The sequence below is a fragment of the Prinia subflava genome, chromosome 9 (genome assembly GCF_021018805.1).
Source record: "Prinia subflava isolate CZ2003 ecotype Zambia chromosome 9, Cam_Psub_1.2, whole genome shotgun sequence".
Classification (NCBI taxonomy): Eukaryota; Metazoa; Chordata; class Aves; order Passeriformes; family Cisticolidae; genus Prinia; species Prinia subflava.
In genome coordinates this window covers 30,986,308-31,010,031 of record NC_086255.1, presented here as the reverse complement: position 1 = coordinate 31,010,031, position 23,724 = coordinate 30,986,308, and the positions used below count along the sequence as shown (strand labels likewise).

Below are 23,724 nucleotides of genomic sequence, written 5' to 3'. Positions count from 1 at the left end.
ATGTGCCATGAAAAGCCATTTTCCTAATGGACATTTGGGGATTTGTGCACAAAGTTGCCTCCACATGCAGATGTTGGACAGAAAAGCTCTGCAAAGCTGGAAGGACTTGCTCAATTTAGAGCTGACCTGAAAAACACCCCTTGGGAATGATGAGAATAATCAACATTTACGCAAATGAAGTTCCATGGTTTGACTGAATGGCACATGAGGAAGTTATCATACAGTTTATGCCTGGTAATTACATTATCTGAGATGTCTGCTAGAGTAAACTGAAGGAAGGAATGCCTGAATATGTTAATTAAAATAATGAACTGCTGAGATACCACAGCAACTGTGCTCTTGCAACCTGGGCTGAAGCAGAACCACTGTGAGTCCAGGCCATTTATTACAAATAATGAAAAGCAAGACACAGCAAAGAGGGAGATTTGGTGGCAGTGGCACTTTGGAGTCTGCTGCAGTGGCCAACTCTGTTATCCAGGGGAATTTCTACCAGGCTTGCTGGGAGATATCTCTAAAGAGCAATTTGGGTTTTATAATCATTAAGTAAGAAATACTAAGAAGACTTGGGGTTTATTCTCTTTTTTTTTTTTTCCTTTTCATTGTTAGTATTATTAATACATTTAACTTTAATCCCAGAAGGGTTTGGATTGGAAGGAGCCTTAAATTCCATCCAGTTCCTCCCCTTGCCATGATCAGGGGCACCTTCCACTATCCAAGCTTGCTCCAAGCCCCATCCAACCTGGCTTTGAATTCCCACAACCTTAATTTTGCTCAAGTACAGGGGTACTCATCTTGCAAAACACAAAATATGTCCTGACAGGAATCATCTTGGAGTTTGAAGCCAACCAGAAAAATGTGGCCAGGGCTCACTGCAGGGAAATCCCTGGAAATAAGGAGATATAAAGTGTGCAGAGCACCTTTGCTCTCCTGTTAATGAATCCACCAACGCCCCATAAATGCAGTTATTTTACCCACAACGCCCAGACAGTAAAGAATATCGAGCTCTAACACAAATTCCATTATTCCACCAGAGAGGCTCAGCTAATGATTCCAACTCCACATGCCTTGTCAAGTTAAAAGACACCGTAGACACTTGGATATTTTATATATTTAACAGCCAATTGCTCGTTGTTTATTCAGAGCTAAAAACTGAGTACCAGCTGTGGCAGTTCCCCACATTGTCCCCAAAGACAGCAGGGTGGTTGTTTTGAACCAACAACCAGTTCATTTCCATGGCAGGCAGAAAGGAAGAAAGAAGCTTGCCAGAAGCATGGATTTTACCATAAGGAAGTGACTGGCAGGTGGTTCTGGGGCACAATTATCCTGGATTTATACATTTATCTGGAGTAATCCTCAATTCTGGCTATGGCACCTGTGATTATTTGGCTTTATCTTGTTATTGCTACAAACTTCCTGTGACACTCCACTCAATCCCAGCAGAAATTTCCCACACATACTTCCATGCACTAAAACTGCTCCTGCTTATGGTTTTATTTCAGTACATTTGCATCCTCTGAGAGTTCACAGTTTTCTTCTTGAAAAAGACTTTTAAAATCCATCCCAGCAGCATCAAACTTAAAAATGGGTTGGTTTATGTATTTCCCAAGCTGAGTAGATCCTCCCTCTATTCCTTCCAGATTTCTTCCCTCTCTAACTCTTTCCAAGGAGGCTGCAGATATTTTTTTGTGTGGTGCATCCAACAGCTCTAAGGGAGCCATCAGCTTCCAATCACCTCAAAGCTTCCTGTCTTTACTGGGAGGTTCTGATCCTGTCCAGCCTGGCCTTGGGCACTGCCAGGGATCCAGGGGCAGCCACAGCTGCTCTGGGCACCCTGTGCCAGGGCCTGCCCACCCTGCCAGGGAACAATTCCTGCCCAATATCCCATCCATCCCTGCTCCCTGGCAGTGGGAAGCCATTCCTCCTTGTCCTGGCACTCCAAGCCCTTGGAAATAGTCCCTCTCCATCCTTCTTGTTGGCTCCTTCAAGTCCTGGATGGCCACAATTGGGTCACCCCAAAACCCAGAGCTTTTCCTACCACTTGTTACCATACAGACCTCATTGAGTATTTGCTTCTGCAAGGACACCATGAAAGAGTTCAGAAAAATCAGTGTTAAAACGTGGCATATCAATATATTCCAGCTGAATTGGACACCAAGCCTTGGCTGCCCAGCTGGCAGGGAGGGCTCAAATATCCAACTTCTCTCATTAAGTCATGATCCCTCTGCCTATGGAGATGCCAGAGGCCTTGTTGTCTTCTTTTCCCCATCCCTGGAAGTGTCCAAGCCCGGGCTGGATGAGGCTTGGAGCAACCTGGGATAGTGGAAAATGTCCCTGCTCATGGCAGTGGGTGGAACGAGATGTCTTTTAAAATCCCTTCCAACCCAAACCAGGTTTCTGTGATTCTTTTCATAAATCTGTGCTTCCTTTAGGGCTTTGCAGCAAACAACCCTTGTTACTCTCATTTGCTGCTGCTGTACAGATCCCATCAGCTCCCTGCCTTCCAGCACATCTGTGCTGCATCTGTTCCAACCAGAACTCCAGATGTCCAGAGCACACGGATCTCACCACGCTGCCGTCGTTTCCAAGACTTCAAGCATTAGTACAAAAATCTGCATGTTTGGTCTTGGTCTGCTTGCTTGACTGGTGTAATTGGAGGAAAATCTTACATCCCAAGGCACTTCTTCCTTGTTTTCTACCTGAAGTTAATCAAATTCTGCCCTATCCCTGTACTTCCTCTACAGAAGATGAATTTCCTCAAATTGCTCGTTTGTCCAAACTGTTCATTCCTCAGGTTCCCTCCAGACTTCCAACCATAAATGCCATTTTGGCTGAAGTGAAATTTGTCTGAAACAGCAGCTATTAAAAGGAAACATGAAACTCCACGAAAACCCTGGAGGCACTGCTGAGCAGGTTATTCACCTCCTGCTCCTCACCCTGTTTTATTTGGGACAAAAGGCTTCAGTGGGAACATACCACATGTAATCTTTAAGCCACATCAAGCTGGCCAATAATTTGCATGGCAAATTTACAGAGTTGAGAAAGGAAAAAATAATTAAAGTTGGAAAAGACCTTAAATATCCCCAAATCCAACCAACAACCCAGCACCACTGCTATCACCACTAGCCCATGTCCTCAAGTGCCACATCCACATTATTTGAACACTTCCAGAGATGAGGACTCCACCACCTTCCTGAACAGCCAACCCCAATGCTTGACCACACCCTCCATGTAAAAATTTTCCTTAATATCTAGTCTGAGCCTCCCATGGCACAAGGTGAGGCCATTTCCTCTCACCCTATGTCCAGTTTCCTGAGGGAAGAGATCGATGCCATCTGGTTCCACCTTCCTTTTGGAGAGTTAAAGAGCAATAAGGTGTCTCCTCAGACAACAAGGTGGCTCTCTCCTCAGCAGCCCCACTGATTTTTGGGAGCTCATTAACAGCAGGCTTGAAGATCCCACAGGTAATGCTCATTCCAGTGTGTCCCACACCCAACACCCCTCACAATTTACCAGAATATTTCCACCAGACAAACCTTTGATTAAACAACTTCCAAGCACTAATTCCCATTCTCTGCTGTAATAGTGGGTAGGTCACACAAAGGCAGCATTTTGAGGGGTGAACCCAAGTCCTCTGTGCCAAACCAGCCCATTTCTCTAAGAACAGGGGCTCAGACAACCAGTACAGGCAGCAGCTCCAAAACTGTTCTTCTCCACTTGAAATGATATTTAAATCCTGCCACAGACAACATTTCCCCCCATGCTCTTACCAGGAAGAAACAAAATATTTCATGCTGGATCCAATTACGATGCAATCAATTTTAACTGATTCTGCTCTGAGTAGGCATAAATATTTCTCATAAAGGAAGTTAGGATAATTGATTGATTTAGATTAATAGAGAGAAAGTGAACTGTTTTACAAACAGCTGGGAATTAACTTTGTCCTTGCAAGCATGAAACAACACCAAAGGTCTCTCAGCCTTCAAGAATGTACAAATCAGCAAGGAAGAGGAGTTTCTCAAGGGGGCAGAAAGAAAGATCCGCTTAGCACAGCAGGGATTTGAAGGCTGGAACACCAACAACTTCCTACCACCATAGTAACGACCTGTCAACTTTGAGTTCCAGACACGGCCTTGATTTCAGCTGCAAATCCATTTCTGGATTCATGCTCTTGCTTCGACTTCAAAGTCCAAGTTCTCTTTTTTGTTTCCCCCATCATAATTATTATTTAACATCAAAAAAATGTGCCACACCCCCTTTTTTTTTTTTTTCCCTTTTCCTTCCTTTTTTTCTCTTTTGGGTATTCAGTTGTTAATTGAATGACAACAACTGAGGGCTTGCTAAGCAAGACCACGAGTTTTCCCTCATCTCCAGTTGGAAATTTACTGCATGACCATGGCTGGAGATGGGCTCCTGACAGTGTCTTGTCAGGAACCAACACACTTGAGTGCATTTTTGTCCCGTCCCTGATGACTGGGAAGTTCTTCCTTACGCACCCACAGAAGATGCACCCTTAAACCTCATCTGATCTTCAGCACAGCCTGGATTGCTCCTCAGGGTGAGGAAGAGCATCTCAAAGGAGTGACCTGTGGAGGCTTTGAGAGTAGCCCAAAGGATAGAGGAGTGAGGCAACATCTGTGCTGCAAATCCTTGGAAAGGAGCACCAACCCATGCTGCTTCCTGAACAGAACAAGCTCCAGCAATCCTTCACTTTGCTGTTTCCTAATAGCTGGAAACCCACCCCTGCTCAAAATAAACCCTGTGGAAGACTCCTAAAGAAGCTGAATGACGTGGGGATCACAAAAACATTAATGCACTGGAAGGTGTTTGAAAGACTCCTCTGTCAGTGAGAGGAAAATCCACCGCTGCCTTTGGAAGAACCCCAAATCTGGCAGAACCCCCAAATCTCTGTCACTCTGGCTGATGCAGTGCCAAGGGATGCCACTTCCCAGCTAATGGGAGAAAAGGGAGAAGAGGCTTCTGCAGGGTCAGCACATAAAATACAGACACGTCCTGGGGTGGGCCATCATGGAAATGTGCTGGGCTCCAAGAAAGCCATTCCCACTCAGGCACAGGGCCTTGGAACTGCCATCAGATTCAATGATAGCACCAGCCCACCATTTAACATTTTTACAATAAACCCCAAACCAAACAAGAACCCCAGTGGAAACCATAAAAAGAAAAAAAAAAAGCAATCCCACACCTCAAATGTTTTCCCATGACACACATTCAGTGCCACTGTTTGCATCTCCATCCATCACACCCACTGACTGTCCTGCCTGCTTCCTCTGGATTTGCCCACTCCTGGCCAGGACACCCCGGCAGACAGCCCCTGGATCAGACCCTGGGGCTGTTTGGTTCCTCTTTCCCATCAGCTGTAACACCACTGTGAATTACTGGCTGCAATTAGTGGCTTCTGGGGATAAATGAGATGAAGCAAGGCCTCACCACAGGAGAATGATGACACCTGCTAAGGTTGCCATGATGTTTTTCACAGAAAAAGAAAAAAATGTTATAGGGGAGTAATTAAGTTTCTCTCATCAAAAGACTAAGACGTGTTTTTCATTAATTTTAAGGTTACACAGGCATGTAACTCTCAAGGGAGAAAGCAATCAAAAAAAAACACCAAAACCCTAAACCAAAATAATTTGATCAGGCAAAGCAAAGCAAATGTTCCAGAAAAGAGATGCCTTTGAACACTAACAGAGATCATAGAATCAGAGCTTTGGGTTGGAAAGAACCTCAAAGCCCATCCAGTGCCACCCCTGCCACGGGCAGGGTCACCTTCCACTGTCCCAGGCTGCTCCAAGCCCCAAAGTCCAGCCTGGCCTTGGGCACTGCCAGGGATCCAGGGGCAGCCACAGCTGCTCTGGGCACCCTGTGCCAGGGCCTGCCCGCCCTGCCAGGGAACAATTCCTGCCCAATATCCCATCCAGCCCTGCCCTTTGGCAGTGGAAGCCATTCCCTGTGTCCTGTCCCTCCATCCCTTGTCCCCAGCCCCTCTCCAGCTCTCCTGCCAGCACCTTCAGGCCCTCGAAGGCCACAGCTGGCTCACCCCAAAGCTTCTCCTCTCCAGGCTGAGCAGCCCCAGCTCTCCCAGCCTTTCCTCCCAGCAGAGCTGCTCCATCCCTCTGCTCATCCTGGTGCCTCCCCCGGCCTCTCTCCAGCAGCTCCAGGTCCCTCCTGTGCTGGCCCCAGGGCTGGGGCAGCTCTGCAGGTGGGCTCTCCCAAATGTGAGACAGAGGGAAAGTTGGTAATACCAGAGAAACAAAAGGCTTTAGGAGAAACCTGTGGCTGACCAGGTCAAGCCCTTGCAAGAAGCTCTAGGATCCTCCATTGCTCTGTTTCATAGACAGCCAAAAATCAGAGGTGGTGTAGCAGACCACCTCTGTCCAAAGGACGGAAAGGCTGGAAGCACTGATTATAAAAACATCCATTTTCCAGCAGGAAGAGGTGATTCAGGCCACAAGATGCTGCTGAAACCCTGGTTACTGACACGGAAACAGAGGCCATGCCAAACCAGTGTGACAGTTCTGTGCCTCTGGTCCCAGCACGTGGATGTCTCCTGGAAGAGCCAAGAGTGCTGAGATCCCTTGGCAACAGGCCTGAAACAGGGAAAGCAAACACTGTGCTATTCTTTAATCCCAGTAAATACACACATCAGTTGGAGGCTGATCCCAGCAAAAACAATGCAAACAGACAGAGGAGACCAAATGCATGCTACAGGAGCATAATACACTTATTAACATGGGACAACGGGGAAAAAAGTACATAAAATTGGTTATTTGTAAGGAAATTACAAGCCTGGAGAGCAGAGAGAATGCAACTTCCCAAATTTAAAAATCCATGGCCTCGTATCACATAAGCTGATTATGAAACTATGAAAATAAACTGGATGAACATTAAATAGATTAAGAACGAGTGAGCTGAGGTCTCAAAATGCAACCAGGAAGAAATCCCTGCATCAGCCACGTGTAAAGACTCAGCTCCAGGTCTGGGAATGGTTTGGAAATGCAGTGTCCTGACTGGGAAGGGTCTGGACCCCACCAAGATGCTGTGGAGCCCCTCTTTCCTTTAGAGATGGAAAGAGTTGCAGGCTTTGAGCGTACTCAGGGCAATTACAGAGGTTCATGCCAGGCCAAATTTTCCTCCAGCACCTCCCTGCCATCCCTGCTGGAGGTGGGACATTGTCCAGGAGCACTGACACAGGGTGGAGGTGTATAGCCATGGGATAATGAGGGTATTAGCAGAGCAATGGGGGAACACTGCATGGTCGTGGGGGCCAAAACTCAGAAAGTCAAATTAACCCGAGTCCGTGGAGAGGAGTCCAGCCCAATGACCATATCCTAGAACCCCTGATTTCATCAGAAATGCTCTAAAACTCCTTTTTTCTGTTTCATCAAGCAGAGACTGAGGAGTGAGATGCCCAGACTTGTGCTGCCTTGAGGCCCCAGGGCAAAAACTGCTTCCACTGTGGAGAGCAGCAGCCCAGCAAGCCTGGGTTCCCACCACGGAAAGAAGGAAGGCGAGTTTTCTTTCAGAAAGGGGATATTTTCCTTTAAAGGTGGGATATTTCCTTTACAAGTCAAATACATTCTTTCAGAGGTGGGATATTTAACTTTTCAAGTGCTGTATCAGCTAAGGGATGGGATTGTTCATTAATAATGATGGTGATAACAGGGGAAATAAACACTGTGAGGTTACAGCAGCTTGATCATTTATTCAGCCCCTTTTGCACTTCTCAGGCTCATCCCTGCACCCACCTACCAGCAAGGTTTGTATTTTGGCTGGAGCTGAAAGCATTTTCTGCTTCCCTAAATCCCTGATGGCTTGGATGGGATGAGGCAGGGAAGGGTGAGAGGTTTAGCTTGACTCACAGCTTTTTCCTTCATCTCCATTTCTGGGTTTAACCTCACAGGCAGCACTCACAACCCAAAATAGCCCCGACATCCAAAACTCAGAACACAGAGCTACTCCATGCATGCTCGTTATTCTTAAAGGCTAATTAGAGCTAATAAAAATAATATCAAAATGTTCAGGGCTCTGCCTGGCTGCTGAATGAGAAGGACGGTGCAAATCAGTACTGAAGGGAGAGCAAATGTGTGGTTTTAATGTATTTTAATGTTTATTAATCCAGCAGAGACATCTGACACCCACCAGGCATGTTTTCAGATAGCTGAAAATTAACAGAGATCATGCCACTAATTATAAAAACAATTAAACAAAACCAAGGCAGCACATTTTAATTAAAGAATCTTCCCTTTTGTTGATTTTTGTTTGTTTGTTTGTTTGTTTTTTTAATCTATGCCATGTCATATTTCAACAGTAAAAAAAAATCCCAGCCCAAAGCTTCAATGTGCTGTCAGTTGGGTGAAATTGCCCTTGAAAAAAAGCAGCCACCATTTCCCATCTGTCTGCAGAATAAAGAATTAATGAAAGGAAACCCTCAGTCAATTTAAAAATAATGAGCCATCAATATGGAGCTGCTTCAGCTCTATCAAACTGAATTAACAGTTCATGCTTTATTTTCTTTTTTGCCTCTGTTTCTTCTCTTTTTTTAATCCTGTTGATACTAAAATGCAAAAAGTCCTAAATTTTACACTTCTCAACCACCCAATTCCTTGTCTGGTTATGAACAGGTAAAATTTACTAACTCAAGTTGGGCTTAACCTTACTAAACCAGGAGTACAACTTTCCAGCACCTTTTTTTTGACACCTGAACTCCAAGCAGGCATCAACCATGGCAAGGACTTGAGCAAAATCTGGCACAAGCCAAGGAAGTGCCCGGAGCAGCTGGCTTACATGGGATAATCCAAACTGTAGGGATAATTCTAATTGTACCCCAAGTAAAAACAACTTAAACCCCCCAGGTGATGGAGGAACAGCTCCCTGAGCACCCTGGGTTCCAGGGAAGCACAACAATCACTCAGAACAGGCTGGGAGCCCACAGAAGAGGTTTTTAATCCTGTCACCCCACGCTGAAGTTTGCATGAGCACTGCACAACCCAAGCAGGCAGGGCCCCATGCAAAGCTATTTATACACAATTTTATCACCTATTTCTCCTCTCCCCCTCCACGCTGGCCCAGTGAGGCCCAACAAAGTTCATATATTTTGATTTAACGATGAAAAACACGTCCTGCCAATCCACCTCCTGTGCTGGCATTTACTGGTGCTCGGGAGCTGTTTGTAATCTTGTATTCTAACCACTATCAATTATCATAAAAAGGTTGAAGTCTTCACCTGCTGGTTGATAAATAATGCATGAGAGAGCTTAACAACAGGCAAGAAATAGCACTGCCAGATCTTTAACACTTAATATCCAACCAGCCCTGGTCCCCAGGGACCTGAACAAAAAGCCCGTGCTCCAGGGGCAGAGCCTGGGCAAAGAAAGGTGCTTTACAAGTGCCTTTTACAGAGTTCCACAGGTCAAAGCCTGTGGTTTGCCTGAGATGTTGTTAATAAAATAACTGGGGTAGCAGGGAGCTGTTTGAACTGGTGCTGTATGGCATTCCAAGGGGGAAAAATAACATTGCAATAATCTGAGAGCTCTGTGAGAACACTGATTAAACAAGGAGGTATTCCCCCATCTTAATGATCCTATGAATTCTATGATTCTAGGAATTCTTCTTATGGAAATACGTATTTCATTCCTGTTACTGAGCATTTTTCTTTAATTTTTTATCCTTTCTTCTTTTTGTTTTTTTGTACTCTTTTATTTTTTTTTAATAGACAGCAGCATCCTTCAGGCCCAACCTCAAGCTACACCACCAAAGAAAAGCAACATATCCTTCCCTTTCAGCTCCTCTCAGCCAGAGCTCCTTAAAAACCAGAGCCTCCAGTGGGAAAGGTGGAAGGAATGAACACCCATGGTGACAACACACCTCCAGGAGAAATGGTTTCTCACTGCTGAGATTAATTAAGAGCCTGGAGGGCCTTCAGCAGGAGCATTAATGCTGAACAAAAGCGTGAAACAAACCCCATATGGTCACTTAACAAATTTAACACGTTAAAACATTATGAGGTGGTACTGATGGGATTTGAAAGTGTTTTAATAACCCAGGGCAGAGCCTCAGCATCTCATGGCAGGTGGAGGTGAAGCAGGAAATCCCACCCAAAATGGGAGCAAGCACAGGAGGATGAGCCCAGCCTGTGGATCCCCAGAACTCCCCTGTCCTGCTGCACACACACACAGAGGGAAATGCAGGTCCTGGTATTCCCAGGCTGGAAAAATCCAGTGGAACACAGCTGAATGGTGGGGAAACCATGAGAGTTTTTGTGACCAGAGCTTTGCTTTAACAAGAGAAGAGGGAGAAATGAACTGCAATCCTTCATCTCTGCTAATCCCAAGGGAAGGAATGGTTCCAAGGACATTCCTGTTGGAGAGATGGATGCTGACAGCCCACTGGGGGTGTGAGGTCCCACAGAGAAACGGGCTCTGTGGGACAACAGGCTTAATGTAGATTCTAAAAAGGTCAAGGGTAAAAAACAAACACCAGAAAATTCCTTTAGCAAGTAAGTAACAACAAATGGGCTTTCACTTACCCTGTTTAGAAAGCCAAATAAAAACCCAAACCTTTTCTTTCCCACAAAAAACCCAAGGGGGAGAACATGAGTGCATAGAAAATCACACCATAAACATCAACCATTTGGTGATCCTCTTTCCTTCCTTCACTGGGAAACTTCTTTCTATCTGATGAGATATAGTTTACAAAAAAACCTCACTCAGTTCTAATCCTAAAACACAGATAATTCAAATTTTGCCTCAGATTTGTTGCTAAGGGATCTGTAAGTAGAGATATGCCTCTTGTTCTGACACAGCAACCACATCATGGAGTGGTTTGGGTTGGAAAGGACCCCTCTCTTGTTCCACACCTTCCACCATCCCAGGTTGCTCCAAGCCCCATCCAGCCTGGCCTTGGGCTCTTTCATGGCTGGGGAGCCCCTCAGGAGACCCAGACAGAGCCAGAAGGGCATTCCCCAGGGGTCTCTGATCCATGGGGCAAACAGAGACAATTCTGGAGAGGAAAACAGATAAAAAGTGACCTTTGACAGATAGGAAGAGCAACTCACAGGCCACAAAACTTAGAAAGAAACAACCAGGTGAAAATCACAGATCATTAATGGTGGAAGAGACCCCTGAGATCAACTGTTAACTCAGCACTGCCAAGGCCACCACTAACCTGTGTCCCCAAGTGTCACATCCACGTGGCTGTGAGATTCCTGCAGGTATGGGTGGATTTGCCACTGCCCTGGGCAGCTGTGCCAGGGCTGGAAAACCCTTCCAGGAGGAATTTTCCCAATATCCAGCCTCAACACTGGCACAGCCTGAGGCCCTTTTCCCCCGTCCTGGCCCTGTTCCACCCCCCTGGCTGCCCCCTCATGTCAGGGATTTGTGGATGGGCCCTGCTGAGCTTTCTTCTCCTCATCAGAACTGAGGATTATCCACCAGAAACCCCTGAGAGGGGAAGAAACAGCCCATGGGCCAGCACTGCATCCTCTCCCCCAGCCCTCTGTATGCCAGGAGGAACTATTGGAAAGACTTGGATGCACCAAACAGAGGGTGTGGAGCTGCATGTGAGGGGAAACAGAACAGGATCAGTAACAAAAAAAAAACCAAAAAAAAAAAAAGAAAAAGAAAAAAAAAAGAAAAAGAAAAAAAAAAAAAGAGAAGAAACAAAAAACTATCAAAAAACACAGACAAACTTGAAAACTGAGGTGGTTCTCCCTGCTGCTGCTTTCCTCAGGGATGCCCTTTCTAAAAACTATTAATTCTTTGCATGGAAGATAATTTGTCACAGAACTGCTCTTTTAAACTTCACCCTGTTGTGAAAGTGACAAAATAATAGGCCCAACATGAATGCTCAGCAGTGCATTTCAGAAGAAACATGTGCCAGGCTTTTCACTGGGCTCGTAAACCATCCTGAGAAATAAAATTTTACGCCTGGTAGAAGCAACGTGTAATTATTCTTCTGAAAAGAACTAATACATATTTGGGCAAAAAGTCAGTAAAATATTCATAGATCATGGAATGGTTTGGGTTGGAAAGAAACTCAAAGATGTTGTAGTTCCATCCCCCTGCCATGGGCAGGGACACCTTCCACTGTCCCAGGCTGCTCCAAGCCCCAAAGTCCAACCTGGCCTTGGGCACTGCCAGGGATCCAGGGGCAGCCACAGCTGCTCTGGGCACCCTGTGCCAGGGCCTGCCCACCCTGACAGGGAACAATTCCTGCCCAATATCCCATCCAGCCCTGCCCTCTGGCAGTGGAAGCCATTCCCTGTGTCCTGTCCCTCCGTCCCTTGTCCCCAGTCCCTCTCCAGCTCTCCTGGAGCCTCTTTAGGCCCTGGCAGGGGCTCTGGGGTCTCCCTGGAGACTTCTCTGCTCCAGGCTGAACACCCCCAGCTCTCCCAGCCTTTCCTCCCAGCAGAGCTGCTCCATCCCTCTGCTCATCCTGGTGCCTCCCCCGGCCTCTCTGCAGCAGCTCCAGGTCCCTCCTGTGCTGGCCCCAGGGCTGGGGCAGCTCTGCAGGTGGGCTCTCACCTGAGCACAGGGGCAGAGGGGCAGAATCCCCCCTGCCCTGCTGCCCACGCTGGGGCTCAGCCCAGGGCACGGGGGGGTTCTGGGTCCCAGCTCTCACCCCCAGCACCCCCAGGTCCTTCTCCCAGGGCTGCTCCAGCTGCTCCATCCTAGCCGGGACTGATCCTGGGGGTTGCCCTGATCCCAAAGTAGCATCTGCACTTGGCCTGGTTAAACACCCTGAGATCCTTGCCCCTCCAGACCACAACTCCCCCAAAGATCTTCAGAAAAAAATGGGTTTATCATAAAGAGAAAATGATCCCTAGAACTGGGGCAATAGTATAACTCAGAGACAGCCACAAGGTCCAGACTTAATGATTTATTTTAATCAGGCCCTATGTTCCTAAACAATTGTGTCAATAGGAAAAAAAATGTGGAATAGCAGAGTAATGATGAAAAATGATGGTTGAATAAAGGAGGGAAAATCTCTCAGAGCCGTGGAGCAGAACATTCGGCTTGATTAGCATGACTTTGAAAATCTAAGAGGATACAAGGAGCTTTCACATGAGACTGTGTAACAAAATAAACCAACAAATGTAATTTATGTTTGAGCCAAGCAGGGCTTTGAAATCCATCATTTATTGAATTATTTTACTGTTCCAAGCACTCTGCTGTTCAAAACAAGCAATAACTTAAGTGTGATTCTTATTAGTGATTCAAAGTTGGAATAAAGAGAAAAATTCTGATGTTTTGGAGCAATCTGCTTAAAAACACAGGGAATATGAGGGAGAAACATATTATCCATTAATTACTAAGTAGTTATCTACCATTTTAAGATCAAAAAAAAAATTAGTGTGATTAAAGGAAGCTGGGAGATGACCATTATAAAGCTATTTTTCCCTAAAGTTTTCTCCTTCCCCACCCCCTATTTTGGGGGGTTTGGAGGGTTATGAAAACATTGAGGACAGCTCATTACTCACCTGGTCCAGATCCATGCTCCCAGTGCCACATCCAGCCACATGTTGAAGAATGGGAAATGCAAAGCCACACCTGCTCACCCAGGTGTGAAAAGGGACTGGGGTTATATCATCACTTTAAATGGAAATTCAGGTGAGGTTTCCTCGGGAGGAAGTGATTTTTCAAAAGCACGCCAGGCTTACAGAAAGCATCTCAGAAGAGTAATGGGAATTTTGTCCTGGGGGACAGATTTCCCAAGAACAGATTTCCAAAGGGACACAATCCCAGGGTGGGTCAGGCTGAAAGGAGCACAGTGGACATCTGGTGTCACCTCCCTGCTCCAGCAGGGAAGCACAGGGCACAGGATTGTGTTCAGGTGGGTCTGGAATATCCCCAGGGAGGAGAACACACATTTCCTCTGGGCACGGACCAGGCTCTGCTCCGGGGGCCCAGCACAGCACCAAAGGAACGGGCAGGAACTGACGCCCAGGAAGTTCCACCTGGACATGAGGACAAACTTCTTCCCTGTCAGCTTCTCACTTTCTGGATCTTCTATAGATTCTTTATGTCCCTGTTGTGCTCCAGAGGGAAGCAGGGAGGCCCACCCTGCCTCTGGACACCAGCCTTTACATCTTGGTCCCTGGGTGCTGCTATGGGCCTTGCATGCAAACCTTCCCTCTTCCAGCGCTTCCACAGCCCTTTGGCACCATAAGCTCTCATTTTTAGTGTAGTTTTGTCCATTTTAATCAAACACTTCATTTCCCAACAAGGTAAGGTGGGGAATTCTTCTGACAGACAGAAGGAGACCAGTTTGGGGGCCCATCACACTGTTGAACTGTCTCCTGGTGTTAACTGGACTTGGAAAAGAACTGATGTGGCTCCAACCATTCACATGGGATAATGGAAAGAAACTCCTCCCTGGGAGGGTGGGCAGGCCCTGGCACAGGGTGCCCAGAGCAGCTGTGGCTGCCCCTGGATCCCTGGCAGTGCCCAAGGCCAGGCTGGACAGGGCTTGGAGCAGCCTGGGACAGTGGAAGGTGTCCCTGCCTGCAGCACTGGATGGGCTTTAAGGTCCCTTCCAACCCAAAACAGTCTGGGCTGGAAGGGACCAGGACTCAGCTGAACAAAGGTGAATTTTAAGAGCTGAGCTGGCTCAGCAGAGCCTCAGCAGGTCCAAAAAGCTGATTCCAGACTGAGCAGCTCCAGCACCCAAGAACCAGCAGAGCTGGGAATTTTGGAAAGGGAGCACCTGGCCAGAGGGATCACCAGAGCTGGGGGAAGAAGAGTGAAGGATTCTGAGCTTCAGGGTATGAACTACATCATTTGACAAAAAATTCACATAAAAGAGCATTCCTCAGAAAGCACAAGATCCATTTTCTCTGACACCAGTGTCCCACCTTTGCTGACAGAAGGAGAGGAAACCTGAGCTCCCTGGACTGGGACAGCCCCATGGGAGTCACTGCCACGGGACAGCAGACCAGGCTCACCTTTCCTGGGAGCTGGCTGGAGCAGCCTCCCCAGACTTACCAACCCTGCTCTGGGCTCTGTTTTACACTCCAAAATTAAAGCAATACCAAAACACTTGGAAAGAACACTGCAGCTCTGGACACCAATCCCAACCACCAACTCCCACTCCCTGGAGCAAAATTGATTTTGAAAAGCCTTAAAATGTATCAAATCCTCCGATTCTTGCACTGCTTTACTGGGACTGTGAAGGAGAAGACAATCAAAGAGCATTGCTACTGAAACAACATTTGATGTAATAAAACTACATGAAAGAATTAGGGAAAATATGCAGTTCTTTATTGGCAAAGGTAAATAGACACCCTGGGAATATGAATGGATCACGTACCATAATTTGAATAATTTATTCTGACTACTCAAACTGTCATAGATGAGCTGTTCAGAAAAAAATCCAGTGACTCTGAGGAGAATTTCCAGTAAAAAAGGAAATCCCAAAGACATTTTGAAAAGGCCTCAGCATTACAGAGCAGAATCGTGATCCACAAAAATTACACTACCTCAAAATGGAGTTAAATTCCTAATTTTTGCCATTGAAACATCACTTGTCTCTCTCATCCCTGGAGGTACCTCTCTTCCACCTCTTCCAAGAGCATCAACACTAGGTTAGAATGTTTGTGCAGACAGCTGACAGCACAAAAATAATTAAATATTTCCAACTCTATCCCTATTTTCTACCCCTAAGAATTAACCAGTTTCTAAAAGGACAATCTTTTTCTACTACTCCCACCCTAAATTACCTCCTGCTCTTTGAAACTTTATTTTATTTTTTAAGACATAATTTTAAAGAAATAACTGAAAGAGGAGAATTGCAGAGAACTTTAACAACAGCTCTGCTTAAGTCCCAACCACTGCTGATGGGCTGATAAACAGAAGTAGAATAATAAACTGATCCATTTTACAGCTTCCTCAGTCTTTACACATTTGTCCTACACGAAAAACATGAGAATTTAAATCCATGGCATAAAAACAGCATTAGACACTAAATTGATTCATTACTTCCCAATGAAACGCTTAATACCCAAATCTGAAGAACACATCATTTCGGAACAGAAATGAACGCACAGGCTGGAATGAAACAAAAATAATTTCCATAAATTTTGCCCTCTTTTCCCATCTCATGAATTTATAAACTAAATCAAATTGTCAGGAAAGAAGTGATACTTCCTTGCGCACATTTTGATTGAAGCACCTGCAGGCAGAGTTGAGAAGCAACACCTATGAGCCAACTGCTGACATGAAAAATGGGGAAAATACATAAATAGAAGCTATAAAAAAAGAAAAATATTCCACATTTCATCTCACTGAAATAACTTATTAGCTAAGTAAATTATGGAGGAAATTGTGGACAGTTCTTGGACCAGAGAATTTAGAGAAATAAACCAAGTCAGATACAGTTGGGTGTCTCTTAATTCCCTGGCACTTGCACCCTGTCACAGGCCCCCCACCTCCAGCAGCAGGAAGTCCTACTGCAGAGATTTTCCTGGAATGTTCATTGTTGCCAGTGGATTTCTATGGCCCAATTTAACCCCTTTCTCCAGGTCTAATCAGCACACTCCTAAACAGCACAGGAATGCTTGGAGCAGTCCAGAACTAGAGCCAGTGCTTCTCACAGCACCACAGGGTCTGGGCTGGAAGGAACCATAAAACCCATCCCATCCCACCTGCCATGGGCAGGGACACCTTCCACTGTCCCAGGCTGCTCCAAGCCCCAAAGTCCAACCTGGCCTTGGGCACTGCCAGGGATCCAGGGGCAGCCACAGCTGCTCTGGGCACCCTGTGCCAGGGCCTGCCCACCCTGACAGGGAACAATTCCTGCCCAATATCCCATCCAGCCTTGCCCTTTGGCAGTGGGAAGCCATTCCCTGTGTCCTGGCACTCCATCCCTCGTAAAGAGTCTCTCCATCTTTCTTGTCATAATTCTCACCCCAAAGCTTCTCCTCTCCAGGCTGAACACCCCCAGCTCTCCCAGCCTTTCCTCCCAGCAGAGCTGCTCCATCCCTCTGCTCATCCTGGTGCCTCCCCCGGCCTCTCTGCAGCAGCTCCAGGTCCCTCCTGTGCTGGCCCCAGGGCTGGGGCAGCTCTGCAGGTGGGCTCTCACCTGAGCACAGGGGCAGAGGGGCAGAATCCCCCCTCCCCTGCTGCCCACGCTGGGGCTCAGCCCAGGGCACGGGGGGGTTCTGGGTCCCAGCCCTCACCCCCAGCACCCCCAGGTCCTTCTCCTTTTAGAGCAGCACCCATGGGAAAGGTCCAGGCTCCCAAACGAGCCAGGGATGAGCAGATGGAGCAGACCTGCACAGCCCGGTGGCATGGCCACGTTCAGCCCCCAGCTGCAGCCACGTGGGGCACACGGATCAATACAAATCCACTCCTCCTGTTAGAATTTATCCAGGATATTGCACAAGGGTAACAACTTCTGACAGAAGTTTCCCAATCTGGCAGCTATTGGATCTAATGGATCACCTCTCTTCCTATATAAAAACACAAGGCCGGAACAAACTCCACAGAGCGAGGCCTAATTTGAGCACATGCTATTACAGGCTTGGGCCTGATCCAGCTCAGATTTGTACTGCTGGCTAATCTAATGGCTTAGACCTGGGATTAATGAGCACAGAACAGCATCAGCACCCAGAGATTCAGCAAAACACTGCTGAGACTCATCACTAAAATCTCCTCATCCACCTCCACTGCACCCTGAGCTGGAATGGCAGGCTGGGCCTGGACCCTCAACCTAAAAGTGGCCAGAATTAATTCAAGGTTTATTTATTGGCTGCAATACCTTAACTTCGATCTGCACACCAGACCTCCATTGCCAGGCAAAGCAGATCCTGGGTTGGTGAAGATAAATTTGAAAAGGATGCTCAAAAGCTTGTCAAAAGCACTCATAAACACTTTAGGGAGCTGTAAGATTGTCTAAAGATGTGGGGAATATCTATGTGTGGGCAGAGAGGCATAAAGACAATGGCATGAACTAGATTAAAAATCATCTGAAGCACTTTCTCCCTGGAAACATTTCACTGGAATGATAACAACATATAAACTAATAATTTAAATTTTTTCCATTATAGAAACACTACATAAAACAGTGCACCAAGTAAAAGCAAAATGCAAAGAGCCCTCCAAGTGCCTTTATGGGAAAAATAAGAAAAATCAAGACAAAATCAGTTTGGTGTCTTTCCACGCCTACACATACGCTGCAAACTTGGGGAATGCTGTTCTCAGAAGCCTCTGAAATGGTAAAACTAAGATGATTTTCCTTCACAAAGCTGATTTTTGAATGACAGGAAGCAATAGGCGAAAGTATTTTTGTTTAAAATTAAAGAGTGAGATGCTCATGAAGGCAAAACAAGAATATAATGGAATCATTTAGGCTGGAAAAGCCCTCCAAAGCTGAAGCACCTTCAAGTCATTAATTCATCCTTCTTCCTGGAACAGGAGAGAAAATTAGGAAATGAACATCAAGCCACAGCTCTTAAGGAATGCATTTCTTGATACACCTGTGCTAGGTCACAGCAACCTTCTAACTTGATTTTACTAAACAACTTTTCCCCTTAGCCAAAATGCCTGGGAGAGCAGGATTCTTCCTTCTTCAGGGCTAATTAGTTCGATTCCAGCCCACCCTGGTGGTCACTGAACGTTTAATTGAGAAATGAATATTCAGAGTCATCACTCCCAGTCATTATCAGCACACCCAAGCCCTGCTCTGGAGGGAGGCTACAGATTTTGTGCCTCCGGGGACATTTTCTTCAATCCCTGTCGATTGTCCCTGAAAACCAAGTTAAACCATTTTGGACACCATGGAAATCATCAGCGTGCCTCAGCAATCAGGTCCATTCTTCCAGCATTACACATAATAAAACTGAAAATAAATCGGTCCAACAGAATTAGGGGGGGGAAAACCCACAGCTTTGTTTCCTGCATTTTAGTGCCCTATTTCCCATGGGGGGTAAGGGAAGGGGATTTGTAGCACGATCACACATCCCCTCCCTCCCCAGGAAGTCAGGCTGACCAGGAAGATGAAAAGGTGGAAAAATAACACTTGACCCACCTACAGCCACGAAGCTGCACTTCCTTGTGTCAGACATCCCCAAGGAATGGATGGAAGAGAGCAGGAGGTTTTGGGGTTTGCTCCCGTTATTCACTGGAGCACTCACACCATCATAAGGGAAGCAGGAAGAAAAAACCCCACCAAAATAAAAGCAAACCGCACCAAGTGACTGAGTTTTTCTAGGATGGGGAAGATCACGAAGCATTCCTAACTGTGGAATTTTTTTGTTCTGGATGGAGCACCAGAACACCAGATCCTATTTGTCCTCACATCAGGGGAATTCACTTTGTTCTGCTTGTTTCCTCTATCCCAACGTCTGCTTTCTCTTTCAATTTCTAATTTAATCGCTAAATCTTTAAAACTTGCCTTGTAGAAGGCCTTTCCCAAGTATACTTTCCATCAAAAATCCTGCCCAAAGATTTAAATCCCTTGAGAATTTCAGGCTGCTCATCTGAAGGGAAAAAGCACAGATAGCTCCACATGGAGGCCTCCAAAAATTTGAGGTACACTGGCAGTGAGAAAGTCTGACCTAGGAATAAGGCTCATTCAGTCTTTAAAACAAGTTAAAATCAAATCTCAAATCCAGTAATAAAATAAAATTAAATCCAAGGGCAAAAAGAACTCTCTGCCTATAAAAATCATCGAGAAAAATTCAGTTTTGTTGTTAATATGATCTGAAATACTATCACCCAATTCAGTTCAACACAGGGAAAATCATAAAATAATTCATTTATTCCTTAAGAAAGGTCAAGTTCTTTCCTTCCAGGATTGCTCACATGAGCACAATTATAATGTAATTTATTACTGAACCAAAATTACTTGATATAGAGAGATATTCATCCCATGGTGGGAAACTGTCAAATCTTAACATCTCTGCTGATCTCAAGAAGATCTTTAAAGGTCAGGCACGGTACCTGTGTGCCTGACTATGAAAGCAAGCAACAGTTTTTTGGGAAAATGTTATTATTCCATGAGATTTGCTGGTCTCTGACTTCCTGTGAATTAGGACTGATTGAGCTCAATGTGCCATGGCACAATAGAAGTAAATATCTGTTTCTAAAGAGCAGGATTTTCTGTTTAATTGTGTTGCCAGAACACAAGGACCACATGTACTGATGGAATGAAAATGTCCCAGCCATTGTTTTGAGATTTTCATCCCAAAACCTTAGAAAAGCCATTCCAACCTCAACAACAGACATTTGATAGTAACAGGGTCATGCAAGAATGAAATAAGGATGAGATTTCACACTTTAAGTGAGCTAGAAACATGTTTCTATAGGCTAGAACAAAATTAGGTGGATTTTTATTTCTACATCTCTTGCAAATCCAAATTGGATTTTCAAGATTCCTGAATCAACTGGAAACTGATTCCAAGATTCCTGAATCAATTGGAAATCCTAATATAAAATTTGGCCACTAGAAATGTAGAACACCATGCATTCCTCATTAACTTTTATATCACAGATTGAGTTGGGTTGGAAGGGGCCTCAAAGCTCATCTCATTCCAGCTCCTTTGCTGTGGGCAGGGACACTTCCCACTGGACCAGGTTGCTCCAAGCCCTGTCAAGCCTGGCCTTGGACACTTGCAGGGATGGGGAGTCCACAGCTTCAACCTCTCTTTCTAAAGGTTTTCTCAAAGTGTTTTTGATGGCACAGCTGGTTTGGATTTATTTATAACCCCTTGCTGTAAGTACAGATCTATTTCTAATGAGCAGGGAGGATGAAAGGCTATGAGAGATGAGCTCTGGCAGCCAAACCATTTCAGCTGAGGGGGTCATTCCACCAAACCTGAGCAGGCCACGAATGGAGCACATCAGGACACAACAGCAGCTTGCAAAGAACCAATGTATCCGATTCAAAGAGCAAATCCACCTTCCTAGCCTCCCTTTGGACACCCCTGACTGCAGGGAAAACCACCCCAGGAGGAGGGAAAAGAGCCTGGTTTTAACATCCACCCAGTACCAGAGGTTTTCAGCACATGGGTGTATTAAAAATTGGTTTATTGAGGAGTTTTACCTATAAATGCATTTATCCATCTGACTTTGAGCAACTCCAACAAGGAATTCCTCCTGGAATAACAGCATTCCCACCAGCATGACCTGGCTTTATTCACCATCTCAAGCACCCGTATCTGATAAACCACAACCACACACAGCACAAAACAGGCCCAGCTTGCAAGGTTATAAAAATAAACCCTAAACACACAGAATAAAATGCAGGAAAGAGTAGGAACTTACTCTCAGGAGTAACAGCTGATTGTAACAGGATAAAGCACTTCATCCCATCACAGTACTCTGCATAAATGCCATCCTCAGAGCACAGATAAACAATCTTAGAACCCTATAATTTGTCAGGAGAATTAAAATACTGAAAAAAAGGGACATGATTTTCTTTTGAAATTTCCATGACTACAACTAAGTTCTTCCATTTCCAAGGTGTCCACAAACTCATGTTCTTAAACTTAGAGGGAACCAACAAGAAACCTTCCAAAAGCCACATGGGAAACCCAGAAGATCACGTTGTTTACACTCCTTTCATGCTGCAGAGTAAAATTTCAGCTTTACCCAAACAAAACCAAATACTGACCAGAACTTTGTCCTCTGGTACCATCTCTGACTTAAGAAAAATTAAGAACTATCTGCAACAAAGGCCTTAAAGACTGGTTATAAATAATTTGTGTTATAAATAATTGTGGGGCACTCACCGTTGCGACTCTCCTCGTCAATGGGAACTATTGTGGCTGGAGGACCTGTTCTGGCCAACTTGCAATCTATAAAGATGAAAAAACGAGTTATTTCTTATTCCAGAAGTAGGATCTCAGGGGTTTTGTTGTTGGGTTTTTTTTAAAGTCAGCATATTTGGAGCTGAAGGCAAGTATTCCCTTAAATGTGATGCAGGTATGAGCTACAACTAATAGTAAAGTTCTACTCACAAAGGTTCAAAATCAGAGCTGTGTGCTTAAACCTTACTCAGAGAAACTTCATAAAGCAAGGGAGGATGTGATGACAAGAGATATCAGGTATGAGCCACATTTAAAACACTTGAACAGCAAAAACGTTAAATGGTTTTCCTCTTCCTTTGCACGTCATGAACACACAGCCCTCAAATCACAAAATCATGGAATGGTTTGGGTTGGAAGGGACCATAAATCCCATCTCATTCCCTGCCCCTGCCATGGGCAGGGACACCTTCCACTGTCCCAGGCTGCTCCAAGCCCCAAAGTCCAGCCTGGCCTTGGGCACTGCCAGGGATGCAGGGGCAGCCACAGCTGCTCTGGGCACCCTGTGCCAGGGCCTGCCCACCCTCCCAGGGAAGGATTGTTGTCACCACGATCCAGCTGGATGGCTACACTAACGAATCTGTTTGTGTCTTGCTCTAGAGATCCCATCTGGAATCTCAGTGTCTGTCAGGACACAAGGAATATGATGGTAATTTAACCCAAAGAAATAAGAAAGGGATGATTAAAATGTATAAATCATAATTAAAGCTTCACAACAGAAACAAACATAATTTGAATTTAATTGCAACAAAAAGGATCTACTTAGTGAATGGAATTTTAATAACTCTAAGGAGAACACAAATGAAAAGCAGACGAGCAATGTTCAGGAAGTCATATTTTGCCATCTTACCCTCATATTGCCAGTCTGGAGTCAAAGGTTTAGAGGCATCAATGGAAGCAGAGCAGAATAACGAAAGAAAATAAGTAAGAGTTTGTTGGTTTACTCAAAAGAGAGGTTCAAAGATATCAAGCAGTACATGCAGAGCTAGCAAACGCATAAGTGTAGCCTTAAAATACATAAAAGCATGATCACCACATGTGATGACTGCTTTAGGTTTTCTACTTTAAACAGCAGAAAACCAGTACCCCCTTTAAAGCACATGGAAATAAAAGTTCATTAGGAAGAGCTTTTAATTTTCCAAGAACCTCATTGACTCAGTGGAAAAAAAGTCAACCATTCTCCTTCCCACTTCACCACTCAGGACTACCTGAGGTTTTATATTTATTTTATTTTTACCCATGATTTTATAGACTTTAGGAGGCTCCTCTGATGCAGAGCCCAACCAAACCCCATTTGTGTGACATGGTACCTTCCAATCAAGTACCGGACTGGAAATAGGAAAGAAATACTCAGGTATTACTGATTTCTGTTGGTTTTATGGGGTGTATTTTTTTACAGGCAAATCGCAACGGAAAATAATCTGTGAATTAAATAGAAGAGCGAGCAGAGGTAAATCCTATTTCCCATCTTATGGTAAAAATTACACATTTGCCAACTTCAAAGGACCCACACTGCAGCTCGTTACAGCCTCTAATTACCCCAGCAGAGACAAGGCCGACAAAGGGAGGTGAGAACAGTGAAGCATTTCTCAGATCTCCGTTTAGGTGAAGCCCCTGAAGGACACATCTACAACACTGGGCTTTCCTCCAGCAGCAGCTTTGTGTTGCCCCTGAGGAGTTCAGCTGCAAGGCCAAACATCTCAGCACCACGGGGAAGGGCTGAGCATTCCCTGAGCCTGTGCATCCCTAAGGACACTGATGGAATTCCCAGAGCACAGGGCACAGCACTGTGTGCACAGAGCTGTGCAGCAGCCCCAGGGAGGAGCCCCCAGGCTGTGTGGACAATGTGCTCAGGGCTGGGCACTGCCCAGGGAAGAAGTTGTGCCTCGTGTGCAGGGGGAATTGCT

General features: G+C 45.4%; 1 protein-coding gene across 2 annotated transcripts in view; it reads right to left on the bottom strand.

Moving 5' to 3' along the window:
- Positions 1-23,724, bottom strand: part of PCDH15 (protocadherin related 15) — a 640,425-nt gene that overhangs the window by 227,365 nt on the left and 389,336 nt on the right. For both annotated transcript variants that reach the window (XM_063406141.1, XM_063406139.1), the window contains one exon: positions 21,743-21,808. In XM_063406141.1, the coding sequence (XP_063262211.1) occupies positions 21,743-21,808 (66 nt within the window). The remainder of the gene's footprint in view (positions 1-21,742; positions 21,809-23,724) is intronic.